At 45.5% G+C, this 10501-nt stretch overlaps 2 protein-coding genes across 8 annotated transcripts; one reads left to right on the forward strand and one right to left on the reverse strand.

The window, feature by feature from the left end:
* The first annotated feature begins 2061 nt into the window (after nt 1–2061).
* LOC147038967 (uncharacterized) lies at nt 2062–5241 on the forward strand. Of its 3 annotated transcripts, XM_085904864.1 has the most exons (12): nt 2062–2739; nt 2827–2946; nt 3023–3201; nt 3278–3385; nt 3470–3563; nt 3766–3815; nt 3887–3968; nt 4052–4137; nt 4224–4418; nt 4485–4580; nt 4652–4795; nt 4865–5241. In XM_085904864.1, the coding sequence occupies exons 2-12, from the start codon at nt 2844–2846 to the stop codon at nt 4973–4975; spliced, it is 1248 nt and encodes a 415-aa protein (XP_085760990.1). In that variant the 5' UTR covers nt 2062–2739; nt 2827–2843; the 3' UTR covers nt 4976–5241. The 3 variants fall into 3 exon arrangements, with proteins under 3 accessions (XP_085760990.1, XP_085760988.1, XP_085760989.1); XM_085904862.1 differs by having other exon boundaries at nt 2062–2946; XM_085904863.1 differs by having other exon boundaries at nt 2062–2946; nt 3029–3201.
* On the reverse strand, nt 4643–10289 carry LOC147038968 (nucleolar transcription factor 1-like). 5 transcript variants are annotated; one of them, XM_085904857.1, is made up of 20 exons: nt 9663–10289; nt 9009–9068; nt 8764–8936; nt 8598–8681; nt 8284–8439; nt 8136–8200; nt 7931–8057; nt 7741–7851; nt 7481–7614; nt 7240–7381; nt 7103–7144; nt 6867–6974; nt 6650–6805; nt 6441–6578; nt 6094–6362; nt 5836–6025; nt 5704–5751; nt 5583–5636; nt 5332–5439; nt 4643–5252 (listed from the first exon to the last, which is right to left on the reverse strand). In XM_085904857.1, the coding sequence occupies exons 2-20, from the start codon at nt 9043–9045 to the stop codon at nt 5142–5144; spliced, it is 2253 nt and encodes a 750-aa protein (XP_085760983.1). In that variant the 5' UTR covers nt 9046–9068; nt 9663–10289; the 3' UTR covers nt 4643–5141. The 5 variants fall into 5 exon arrangements, with proteins under 5 accessions (XP_085760983.1, XP_085760982.1, XP_085760984.1 ...); XM_085904856.1 differs by having other exon boundaries at nt 9616–10289; XM_085904861.1 differs by lacking the exon at nt 9663–10289 and having other exon boundaries at nt 4647–5249; nt 6094–6185; nt 6252–6362; nt 9009–9601.
* Nucleotides 10290–10501: the final 212 nt, after the last annotated feature.

Raw genomic sequence — 10501 nt, forward strand, 5'->3', positions numbered from 1 at the left:
ACACACCTTACCACTCCTATCTCAGGATGAAAGTGAATGAAACACTTAAACACCCCCTCAGGATGAAAGTGAATGAAACACTTAAACACCCCCTCAGGATGAAAGTGAATGAAACACTTAAACACCCCCTACAGGACCAGGGAAGAAGCAGCACCTCATAACTTTTTTGACCTACACACACACACACACCCACACAAACATTCATACCAAACTCAAACCTTTCATCATTAACGATTCACCATTTCAATAAATAACAACCTAACCCTATTAACCCTATAACCCCATAACCTCGATAACCTCTATGACCTCATAACTCTTAAAAAAAAAAAAAAAAAATAATAATAATCCTTTTTTGTTAAGGCCATAAATCACTACTCCATCAAAAGTTGTCACTTTATCCCTAATCCATTCTCTGACGAGGACACTTTGCGAGAGTGTGTCGATATGCAAAACAAGACCAATCAAAGGGGTGGAGGGAGGGGCAGAGGAAAAGCCAAATTTTCAGCAAAACGGGCTTCCTCCTCTTTGACCTCTCATGCTCCTACCTTTGGTTTAAAAACATTTTTTTAGGTTATCAGAACTCCTGTACATACGATAAAATTATGAAAATGCTGATTGTATGCCCGGCAAATGACAAGGGGTCAAATTATGTCTGCACACTGAAGTTAAAATTTGCAAATCAAGTGGTAAAGTAATACAACTTGTTTCTAAAAGATAAATAGAAAAATTAGAGTGTGCTGTCCTCGCGTGCGTGGGTGGGACCAACTTCATGATCGACCGCAAGAACTGGCCAGCTTGCGACAAATCATTGTTGCCAGGTCCCCTCCCCTCGCACCGAGAGCTGTGCACGTGTGAGCATATTTGTTAAACTGATAAAATTGGCTAAACCTGTGTACAAAAGAAATTTGTTAGACTGTGGTCTATCCAATTTGCACCGCAAAACAGGAACAATTTCGAAGAATTAAATGAATAAATAAATAAATAAATAAGAGAAGAAATGAAAGGAATCTGTTTGTAGACAGAAAACTGGTTTACACTAGTGCTCATTAGTGTCTCACCCTGATGACAAAGTCGACAGACAGAGAAAACATGTTTTCTAGAATTGGATAAAGCAAAATTGTGGATTGTACACATTTCAAAATTGAATTAAAAAAAAAAAAATCATTAATGATTAACGATTAATTATTTAAATGATTAATTCGCAAGATGTGTTTTTTTTTATGTGTTGAGATTTTTTTTTTTTTTTTTGGACTGGTGAATTCTGCTATCGGAAACATTAGGATAGGGATTGTGTTGAGAATGGTAAATGAATGTTGTGTGGAGGACTTGGATAGCTTGAGACCAATGTGTTGAAAAGACTGCTCTTTGGTGACTGTGTGTGAGATGCAAATGTGCAGGGACGAATGATTTCCTGAATGAAAGTATTGGTTGAATGGTTGAAGTTTGAAGAAGACTACTATGGGAAATTGGTAGAGCAGGTTGGACAAAAGAGTGCTTTGTGCAAGTTAAATGCTAAGAAAACAAAAACAAAAAACCCAAAGAAAAAGTTGTTGCTAATTACTAACAAAGTTATGAGGAAGTGGTGTGGGTGTTAGAAGGGCATGCGCTTATGCGGTTCACTGGCTCATCAACATTTGTTTGACTGATCAAAGGAATCATTTGCTACAGGACTTAACATCCAAATCTAACCGGGATCAGAGAATCTCCTTTAGGCGTCAGGCGGCATTTTTGGAAGGTTGATGGACATCTGACTTGTGGCAGAAGCACTCTCACACACCACCGTGCCATTGACAACTACAGGGGGCAAGAAAATACAGAATCACTGACAAAAGCGGTTACCGATGCATTACATTTAAGTAACTTTTTGGTTAGCCTCACATTCAATTTACAAAATATGAAAAAGAACAGCTATGTGGGATTCAAAACATTGCCACGCCCTTTTGTCATGACGTCATGCGCAGAGTTTTGCTAACAGGTGCAAGCTAACGCGTTAGCATGTCACCCCCCCACCACTCACCCACCAGTGTTTACCAAACTCGACAGTTGAGTTGTGCTCTAAAATATTACTTTCTCCACACTTTAACTTTGCACAATAACATGTCATCATACAAAACGTCAGCTTTTACTCGTGCACGTGACAATTAAAGCTACCGAGTCTACAAGCAAAATGCATCAGAAACTAAGCACTAGCGACGTAGCTTATTTAGCATCGCAGAGCGTTGGTCAAAGGTGGATATAATGGTGGCATGGAATAAAACGCATAAACATGCTTTTTTCCAGTTGTGCTTACCCGAGGGGCGTCTACGCAAGTACTGTGAGAGCGGGTACATAGCGTAAAATAACAGCCAGCTGATCATGCTTCTTTTCTTCCGTCTGCGCATGCGCCATCGGAGCTCGCTTTGGATGCGGAGCACACAGTCAAGACCTAAATGACAAGTTCTCATCATGAAAGCAAACTTCATTACACCGACTGATGGAACTCACCAGAGATATGTTGCAAACTTATCTTTCATTCAATATTTCTAAAAACTAATTTTCCTTCCATCGTGGGCTACAGTTTGTCATCCTTTTCCAACAAAATCTTATCTTTTGCACCTGCTCATGTCTTCAGCTCTACATCCATCAACCTCTTCCTGACATACAATTCTAGTTATTCAAGACTGAACAAGTCCGGGATGCATATCCATAATTTAGTGCGGTACACACCACGTGCCGTCTGACAGATAGATTTACACAAAGGTGTTCTCTTTCACCTCACAGACTTGTACTTCAATGACAAATATGGCTCCTTGTTTGATTCCGTGTTTCTCCATTGCATGTTTCTAGTTTCACAGCTAACGCAAATGTCAACTCTATCTTTTGAGTCCCTCTGTTTAGAGGATGATGATGATCCATCTACCAAATTAAGACAAGACTTGGAAGACGATTTGGACCCAGGCTTAGATGGTGAGTCCATTGTAACATGAGTTCTCGAACACAACTTAATTATCATTTATTTTTAACATTTTGTGCATCCCCAAAGCTACAGATGACGAACCCTTGGGTTTAACATCTGTAGCTGATGTCTACCTACAAGCCTGCAAGCTGTTGAGTGTTGTTCCCGTGTCCTCCTTCATTCGGAACCTCGACTCTCCCACCATGACCCTCAGCCACTACGGTCTTGGACCATTGGGGTGCAAGGCACTCGCTATTGCTTTGGTGGTGAGTTGCAAAATATGAGCATGTCACCAAGAGCAAGCATTTTGATAGGCGCTATCGAAAATTATTTTGCACTCAGAGTGACATGCATCTCAACACTCTGGAACTGGCAGACAACGACATCCAAGCAGAGGGAGCCAAGGATCTGGCAGAGATGCTAAAAGTTAATTTCACCATCCAGCATTTGGTATGAAGAAAAAATGCTTTTCATGATATCAAATTAATAATCAATACGTTTTATTGTACAAGTGGGTGTGCATACATATTATAGGACTTGTCCAACAACCGTCTTCATTCTTCTGGCGCTGAGCATGTGGGTAAAATGTTGCTGGACAGCTTTTCACTAAAATCAATCAAACTTTCAGGTATGTGCAGTATATAATGATATAAATGTTTAAATTCTATTTTTATACTGTTATGAACTCATAATGTGGACAATACTCATTACTGGATTGGATATATTATCAATCAATGTCATTGCATGTCATATTATCACTGTCAATAATATTATTAGCAAGCTATAGCTATTGTACCTAGTTTGTCATTATGTTTTGTCTCATCCAACAGGAAATGGATTTATAGACGATGATGCAAAATATTTTGCAGAAGCTTTTTCTGTGAGTTCTTCGATCCGTTGACATCTGACCCTTGCATTCTTTTCTTACGATACAAATATTTTCACATTTAGGTCAACGTAAGTATTAAGGAATTAGACGTCAGCCATAATAAGTTTTGTGGACGAGGAGGAGAGTATCTAGGACTGTTGTTAGGTATGCTAGCATGTTTTTGTTAATGCGTTGGCATGACCGTTGGATAATAGCTGAAGGTTTATTCCTATTTTACATATTTACAGCAAATGCCGAGCATCTGGAGGTGCTGAATCTTTGTTGGAATCAACTCAGAATGAAAGGAGCTGTTGCGCTTTGCGCCGGACTCAAGGTACATGGGCCTTGGAGCCTTAAAATATAACACTTGAACGAATATAAATCGGCCCCGGTGTGAATATTGCTTCTCTCCATATTTAGGTGAATACAATGTTAAAGCACCTTGACCTATCATGGAATGGTTTTGGGAACGAAGGAGCCCTAGCTATAGGTGAAGCTCTGAAATTCAATCACACATTGGTGCACCTCAATCTCAACAACAATCGCATCACCAATGAAGGTGTCAGCTTGCTCTGCAGGGGTCTCGAATACAACGACACCCTACGGGTACTGATGGTGAGTAAACTAGTGGTAACCAGACGACAGTCTGATATAAAATCATGTTTCTAATTGTTCCCACAGCTGGCTTACAATTCACTAACAGTAGAGGGAGCGCTGTCCCTTCTCAATATGGTGAAGAAAATGTCGAAAACGACCTTGGAGGAGATTAATATATGCGTAAGTGAGAATAGACTCATCAATGATGTATTTTCCACTCCTTTTATTATTATCATTTTTGATCCGAGCAGAATGTATTGGTCAATGAAACCTTTTTACATCTGCTGGAGGTGACGAGCGAAGATCATCCTGATCTGGATGTGCAGTACGGAGGAGTTGGAGGGTTTATTGCTAAGAAACCAGTAAAACGCATCGACCCAATGAAAATCATCCAGGTTAGTTATATGTCTTCATGAAAAGTATATCCAATGTCTTATGATACATTTATTTTGCATTTATTGAAGGACTATCTGGATCAACACAAGCTACGTCTGTGGGATTTCTTCCGAAATATTGACAAAGATGCCACCATGCGAGTTTCTGTGGTCGATTTCAGGAACGCAATTCAGGTTTGACCAATGATTGGCCATATTTTTTAAACATCCACTATGGTTTATGGACCGTAAAGTGCGGCTTGGGCAGGGGTTGGCACAGTGGCAGAGATCTCCCCCCGAATGAAGCCCCCGTGGCTCAGCTTGGTCTGTCCCGTCGTCACGGTGGTCCCGCCCCCTGCGCCTCTCTTCAGTCCGAGTCAGAGTCTGACGAGCCGCCAGAGTTGGACTCGCTGCTGCTGTCTTCTGACTTGTTCTCCTTGTCGTCCACTTTGTCGTCGTCTTCGTCATCTTCGTCCTTCTTCAACACAAACGTTTGGAATGGTCCGTGAGAAACGAAAAGATTCACGCTGTTCCAAAATCGTATTGCCGCAACTTACGTCGTCGTCGTCGTCATCATCATCTTTGCTGGAGGACCCCGCTTCGGAGGAAGCCCTGTCCTTTTCATCGTCGTCTTCTTCTTCTTCTTCCTCCTCCTCCTTGGTGTCCTGCGGGAAGCCGTGCATAAGAGCTATCGTTGGCTGTTCTGCTTCTACATCTGGATTTTGTCCGCTTGGGAGAGATCCTTGCATCTTTGCAACAATTTTTGATCACTTTTAGGGGGTTTAGCGGCCCAATGCTAGCACCTTACCGATTTCTTGACCTTTGCCTTGGGGCCTCCTGGTTTTGTAGGGGTTTTTCTTTTCTGGAAGATCAAAAGGGCAACATGTCACCACAATAAACACAGCTTCTCAAATTGTGCTGCGCCTCACCTGTGAGTTGTACTCTTTGTACGAATTCCTAACTTGAGAAGATACGCTCTGAGGGAGGGAGGAAGGGAGGGAGTGATTAGAAGAAGCCGAATTGGATGATTTTCTTTTTTTAGCAGAAGCAGCGTCACTCACGGCCAGCCACTGCTCAAGCAGCACTTTGTACTGCCTCTGCATCTCCTCTGCAATCTTTTTGTAGCGGTCCTTGTCCTTGAGGGGCAGCCTCCGCCAGCGGCTACCGATCTTCGTCATCCTCACCTTCATGGGCAGGTGGTTGAGCTCTCCGTTGGACAGCATCTCCTGAGAGAACTTCTGGTAGCCGTTTCTGTGGAGAAAAAACAGGTCAGCTCACGGGAGGGAGGAAGCCCGGGACAAATTGCCAGCGCAACTCACGACGGCGGCTTCTTGGGTTCGCCCTCGAACTTCATCTTCTTCCCCGAGGCCACGGCGGTGGCGACGGGCGAACGCATCTCGCACAGGTCTCGCTGCGGACGACAGGCAGAGTGGCGCTTAGCTGCCGCCGGGGCGAGGTGGTGGTGGCGCTGGCTCACCTCGTATCTTTTCTGGTCTTCTGCCGCTTTTTTGATCCACATGATCTTTTCTTTCTTTTCCATAGTGCTCCAGGTGGCCTCCATCGCCTTCTGAGCCTTGGGTCGGTCATTCTGCGTTGCACACGCATCCTTTTCACTCCATTCAATGTCGATTGAAATAGGTGAAGTGTTTGTGTACGGCTGGCTCACCTTAAATCTGGCCAGGTAGTCTCCGATGACGCTTTGCTGCCAGATGTCCTGCGCCGTCTTGGGCGGGTCGGGCAGACTACGGTCCTCCTTTTTCTCCGACCCCGCCTTCAAGACAGCCTCCAGTCGCTTATACTTCTCCTGCGTTCAGGACGAGGATGTGGCTCAGTCCCACGTATTCGAGGGGGGGGGGGACGGGGGACGACTCGTACCTTTTTCTTGTCCGGCAGCTCGTTCCACATGCGCGCCAGCATCCGCGTGAGTTCGCTTTCGGAGAGATCCGGACGTTCCTGGTGCAGCTTGGGACGCTTCTCCTCGGAGAAGATGAACATGGCTGAGATGGGCCGCTTGGGTTTCTCCGCGTTGGCCTGCAAATCAGAAGCAAAGCGTCGAGACAATGCGAGCACAAAAATGGACGTCTCTGGGTACCTTGGCTTTGGAGTTCTTCCTGGACGCTGTGCTGTTGGCCCCACTGCCCCGCTTGAAGCCCACCTTGTCCTCACCCAAGACCCTCTGCTGCTCCTCCTCAGACAAACTCTGAAGCGATACAAAAAAAACATCACAGCCCAGTTTCAATGGCGAAAATGTGTTTTCGTGGTGAATTCAAAGCGTAAACACATGCCACGACAAGGCGACGTGTGTTTTGAAGCCTGAAAAGAACTTACGCTGAGGAATCTGTTCATCTCAATTTCGTATTCCTTCTTCCTCTACAAAGAGAGAGAGAGAGAGAAGAAAAAAAAGAAGGCCAATGAGAGCACTATGAAGAGAAGCCATACGGTGAGAGGCAAGCATTTTGCATTACCTGCTCACAGCGCTTCTGGTAGGCATCCTTCTCATTCTGCTTGAGCAGCTTCCAGCGCTGGCTGCACATGACCATACGCTCAGTGCTGGGCACGTCCTTCATGCTGGACATCAGCTCGGCGCAGAACATGGAGTAACCGTTCCTGGAGGGAAGGAAGGAGGGAAGGAAATGATGAGTGGCCCCTTTCTTCGGCCGAGGGAGGGACTCAGACGGAGTGGGGGGGGGGGGGGCGCTGACTCACGGTGGAGGTTTGTCGGGACGGCCGTCGGACTTGTCCTTCAGGTGCCTCTCGGCTTTGGTCAGCGTGGACTTGACGATGTCCCCCTGCGTCAGGTTCATCTCAGGATGCTGCTGAATGTACTCGCGCATGGTCTCCTGCCAATATCAAAGCCCCAAAGTTGACGGGAAGCCAAATCATCCAATGAGTGGCATTTTGTCTCGATTAGACAGACAAGCTGAAGCTGGCACGTGATGTGCCGCCGCCGCCGTCTTCCAGCTCACCTCGTACAGCTTATACTGCTCCAGCGACTTGGCGATCCACTTGAGTCTCTTCTTGTCCGACAGCTGTGTCCACTGCTTGCTGAGGCAGTCCTTGATATCCTTTGTGGTAGCCTGGAAGAAGAAGAACGGCAAGAGATCCTCAATGATGAGATGAGGCCAACGGGCGGCAAAGAATAGCAAGCCAACTTACGTCCGGGTGGCCTTTAAGGAAGGCCTTCTTTTCGTGGGTGTACCACAGCTGCTGAGGCGTTTTGGCCTTCTCTGGAACATTTGAGCCTTTCTTAGTCATGCTCTCAATCAGCTCCGGGTGCTCCTCCCTGATGGACGGGAAACGTTTTCAAAATGCGATGTCCACGATAAGGAGCAAAATCCAAGTTCTCAATAGATGAACTCACCTGAACCTCATCATGCTGTGTCCAAAAACCTCTTTGTCCCTCACAAAGTCTTCCAAGTATTTTTTCTGCACAGTGCAAAGAAAAAAAAATGTCTTTCGATGGATTCCTCCCACCCATTCAAACAAACCCGAAGCATCTGACACTTTACCTTTTTTTTGTCAGGCAGCTCACGATATTTCTTGGACAAGATCTTGGTCAGATCCAAGTTGCTCATTTCTGGATGCAATTTTGCATACTTGGCCCTCTTCTCCATAAAGAAGCGGAAGTACGGTGTCAGGGGCTTCTTGGGAAAATCCGGATGTTTCTGTCACAGGAGGAAAACCAGGTTCCTGAATACTGTGGACTACATTTGATGCAGTTTATTTTCCAAAACCTGATTGTGGGTGCATCTTGTTTATGGAGATCAACTGCTCATTGAAATGTATCATTATTCATTGAAAACTAGATGCTGTCATAGGTTACCTTTAGTTTCTTGCCTTTGTACGGGTTCTTGATGTAGTCCTGAGCGTCCAAAATCAGCTCCGTGAGAGTCCGAAATTTACGGATCTGTTGTAGTCGGAGAAAGACGCACTCAATGAATTTTGTGCCTTTTCCAAAAGCTCGCAGCCACCCTGGTGGGTGGCCTCACCTCTTTGGCGACCTCCAGCCACTTCAGCTTGCACATTTCGGCCGTGTAGGAGTTGAAGGCCACTTTCTGCCAGTCCAGGTGGGACTCTGACGTCTTGTACTTGGTCAGGTCCTTCTGCGGCAGTGCCAACTTCATGGACTCCAGCAATTGGAGCACGTCGTCCTGGGCCCACACTGCAGCACAAAGTTCAGCCACAAGGTCAACAGAGCAACTTTAAATGGGATGGGAGTGGAGCCGAGCACTACCTTGAGGTTGGGATGTTGCCTCCATGTTTCCATTCATTTGTGAGCGATCTGTTATTTAGTCTGGAGAAACAAGTCAAATTAGTTTGTAGTTACTAACCACACCAATCTATATTTGAAGGCGTGGTAAATTCGCCATTTGCAAATTTGCTGTATCTACGTATCACTAAGTATATATTCAACGGGTCATAGGATGATAAGACTAGATTTTTTTGAAATCATATACATGCCATTCATTTTTCAAGTCACTGTTCTAAGATTTGCTTAGTTTGGTGTCCAAGCCATTTTTTTTTTATTGTCTTGGTTCAGGGCATTTAAATGTGGTATGGCAACAACAAAATGCAAAGCAGTCATCAATCTAATAACGAATGTTGTTCTCAACATGATTGGACGTGGAAATGTGGCGTGAATGGGCATTCCAACGTCGACATAATGGCTTCTATTCATTACACCGCCCCTAAAACGTTTACGCTCTGCGTTGAGGACACACACACACACACTGGCTATAGCTTGCGACTGCTCCCGATCTCAAATAACACCGGGCGGGCGCGCGCGCTAAAATGTAGCAACGCCTTAGCTCCCAGTCTCCGTCAGGCTCCTATTCACCCACCCGGAATTTCGCCTTCTTTCCCCCTCCCTCCCTCGCTCGCTTCCAACCTTGTTCCGACACGCAACGACTATTTTCTGCGCCTGGGCCCGCTGGCTAATGGAGGATTTTCGGGTGGGGGAGCCGAGGGGTTTGGGGTGGATCCACAAAGGAAGGAAGCAAATGGACGGACAGGCAGCTGGAGGCGACCAGCTGACCACGGGAGAGCCGCTTTCGCTCTCCGACCAACGGACCAACAATGGCGGCCATCACTGCGCCACAGGAGCCTCATCACCCGCGGATCTCACTCCGCCGCGCCACACTTGACTATAAACTGAAAGAATGGCGACATGTTGTCCTTGGCGGTTAACAAAGGGTTGTTTTTTTGGGGTGTTTTTTTTTTTTATATAGCGTACATGCTTTTAAGTGTGGTTTTATTCGAGAATTAACAAAAGTGCGGTATGTTCTTCAGTGAGGCGTAACCGAGAGGCGCTTCCATGATGGCGGATCCTCGTGGTTCGTCGTGTCCTTGATGGCTCCAGCTAGCACAAGCTAGCCTGTTAGCTCGAAAAGCCCCAGCCGGGGGCCAACCAGCGACGCCAAAATTTCGTTACCGGGGCCACCGTTTCAAAAAACGAATTGAACCTTAAAGACGTTTCAACACCGTACATTATGATCGATACAAAACAACTGTTAGCAAAACTCTGCGCATGACGTCATGACAAAAGGGCGTGGCAATGTTTTGAATCCCACATAGCTGTTCTTTTTCATATTTTGTAAATTGAATGTGAGGCTAACCAAAAAGTTACTTAAATGTAATGCATCGGTAACCGCTTTTGTCAGTGATTCTGTATTTTCTTGCCCCCTGTAGTTGTCAATGGCACGGTGGTGTGTGAGAGTGCTTCTGCCA

The sequence above is a fragment of the Syngnathus leptorhynchus genome, unplaced genomic scaffold (genome assembly GCF_054491065.1).
Source record: "Syngnathus leptorhynchus isolate UIUO unplaced genomic scaffold, UIUO_Slep HiC_scaffold_24, whole genome shotgun sequence".
Taxonomy (NCBI): domain Eukaryota; kingdom Metazoa; phylum Chordata; class Actinopteri; order Syngnathiformes; family Syngnathidae; genus Syngnathus; species Syngnathus leptorhynchus.

Excerpts from the sequence above, each read along its gene's own strand:
- LOC147038967 (XM_085904862.1), top strand. The coding sequence starts at position 2,817 with ATGTTTCTAGTTTCACAGCTAACGCAAATGTCAACTCTATCTTTTGAG. Across the intron at positions 4,419-4,484 it reads ACACCCTACGGGTACTGATG|CTGGCTTACAATTCACTAAC; the intron begins GTGAGTAAACTA and ends TTGTTCCCACAG. Across the intron at positions 4,796-4,864 it reads ACCCAATGAAAATCATCCAG|GACTATCTGGATCAACACAA; the intron begins GTTAGTTATATG and ends CATTTATTGAAG.
- LOC147038968 (XM_085904857.1), bottom strand. The coding sequence starts at position 9,045 with ATGAATGGAAACATGGAGGCAACATCCCAACCTCAAG. Across the intron at positions 6,806-6,866 it reads GGAAGAACTCCAAAGCCAAG|GCCAACGCGGAGAAACCCAA; the intron begins GTACCCAGAGAC and ends TCTGATTTGCAG. Across the intron at positions 5,637-5,703 it reads ACAAAGAGTACAACTCACAG|AAAAGAAAAACCCCTACAAA; the intron begins GTGAGGCGCAGC and ends TTGATCTTCCAG.